Here is a 1,914-nt window from a genome sequence, read left to right as displayed (position 1 = left end):
TAGACATTTAAAATATCTTATTACATTCTGTGAAATCCATCATTCTATTATTGACAGTTTTGTCTGATGTCTTACTTTGCTTGTGTTAGCTCATGTTTCCGTGGTGAGATTTGACACAGTGATAGAGATGTGCATCACAGCTGGGAAAGAGGCAATGCAATGTTCTTGTTCCTCATTCTGAATATATCCGGCCATGTAAATATGTGGTAGTGTTGTGGTCAGCCACACCTAGTAGACTTCAGCATTAGTAGGTAAAACCTCCTCTGCTGGGGCATTTCATCCAGAGTTCTCCTCACACACAACGGCATGGTGGAGTCAGTGAACATCTGCTGTCCCTACCAGGGTGAGCTGCTCCCCAGAGTGCTGCCTCCCCTGATCATCACTGAGTTCCTGCTGGGCGTCCTGGGCAACGGCCTGGCCCTCTGGGTCTTCTGCTGCCACATGAGGCCCTGGAAGAGCAGCACCGTCCTCCTCTTCAACCTGGCCCTGGCCGACTTCCTCCTCAACGCCATGCTGCCGTTTCGTGCCAGCTACTACCTCTATGGACTGGACTGGAGGTTCAGTGATGCCTTCTGTCGCATCTTCCTCTTCCTGGTGTCCCTGAATCGCAACGGGAGCATCGCCTTCCTGACGCTCATTGCCCTGGACAGGTATATGCGCGTGCTGCATCCCCATCACTCCCTCAACTCCGCCAGTATCCTACAGGCTGTGGCCGTCGCCGGGGGAGTGTGGGTGCTCACCGTCGCCCTGAACGCCCACCTCCTGACGGCGCCACAGCACCTGGCGGTGGGACAGGCAACGCAGTGTGAGAGCTTCGTGGTGTGTCTGGCTGCGGACCCCGCATCCATTTGGTACAAGTCTGTGTTCATGGCCTCCTTCTTCATCCCCTTGGGTCTCATCCTCGTCTGCTCGCTCCGTGTCATTTCTGAGCTGAGGCGCAGACATCTGGATCGCCACGGCAACATGAAGCAGACCCTCTACTCCCTGGCCATGGTGGTGGTGGTGTTCGTCGTTTGCTTCCTGCCCAGCAACGTTGCGCAAATACTGATCTGGGTTAGGGTGTGGTCAAAGAGGACATGCGACGCCGTGGAGGTGGTGAACGTGGTCTTCTACAGCACGCTGACCCTCACCTACCTCAACAGCATGCTGGACCCTGTGGTCTACTACTTCTCCAGCCCCACCTTCCAGCAGGTGTGTAGACGGCTGGTGAGACTCAGGAGCACGGAGGGGACGGTGGACACAGGGGATGACGGGACTAAAGACAGCAGCTCCCAGGGTGCCTGACAGGAGTGAGGGGTCTGTGTCTCCTGCTGCTCTGGGTGGAGATTTCACTCATGTGCTGTGCATTAGTGCATATTGTTTTTGATGGTCCTTTATTAAGAGTATTCAGCATCTATGAGGATGTGAGTATGTAATTTGCATAATGTACATTTAAACTGGAGACATATTTTACCGTAATTAACCAAGGTTTTTACATTGATTTTGCAAAGTTTCCTTGGCTATGAGGTTAATACACAGGAGCGGGTTATATTGGTGTATGGAAATGTGTTCATTCTTTCTTCATTCTCCTTTCTGATCAAATTCTGATTCATTGGGCTATTGGGCACTGCAATTAATACAGGGGTGCGGTCAATATAAGGTTTTGTCTTTTTAATGATTGATAAAAAATATTCATGAAAACAATTATAACTGAAAACATATTTTGTCTGATTGCTTGTTTTAATATCTCATTCATAATTACTTTACACAATTTATGTTTTATGAAAATAACAGTTATTTCCCATGTACTAGTCGCATTGTGTTTAAACCGCATAATGGTGTTTTATGCAAATTAATAGATGTAAAAAAATAATGTGAAATAGAGGTGACACAAATAAACTGTCACATATGGAATGTTCTGACACACTATTATCA

The 1,914-nt window shown here is 48.1% G+C and overlaps 1 protein-coding gene across 1 annotated transcript; it reads left to right on the top strand.

Annotated features, from left to right (window-relative positions):
- The first annotated feature begins 286 nt into the window (after positions 1–286).
- On the top strand, positions 287–1,914 carry LOC143105854 (hydroxycarboxylic acid receptor 2-like). Its single transcript, XM_076269980.1, has one exon. The coding sequence runs from the start codon at positions 307–309 to the stop codon at positions 1,282–1,284; it is 978 nt and encodes a 325-aa protein (XP_076126095.1). The 5' UTR covers positions 287–306; the 3' UTR covers positions 1,285–1,914.

This window comes from Alosa pseudoharengus, unplaced genomic scaffold (genome assembly GCF_046254945.1).
Source record: "Alosa pseudoharengus isolate Yale_2024_CS ecotype anadromous, Long Island Sound unplaced genomic scaffold, YU_APseudo_1.1 YU_APseudo_1.1_scf_6, whole genome shotgun sequence".
Classification (NCBI taxonomy): domain Eukaryota; kingdom Metazoa; phylum Chordata; class Actinopteri; order Clupeiformes; family Clupeidae; genus Alosa; species Alosa pseudoharengus.
Note: the sequence above shows the minus strand (reverse complement) of the source record. Positions and strands in the feature narration are given on the sequence as shown.

Bases quoted from the DNA above. Each gene is read 5' to 3' on its own strand.
- LOC143105854 (XM_076269980.1), top strand. From the start codon at position 307: ATGGTGGAGTCAGTGAACATCTGCTGTCCCTACCAGGGTGAGCTGCTC.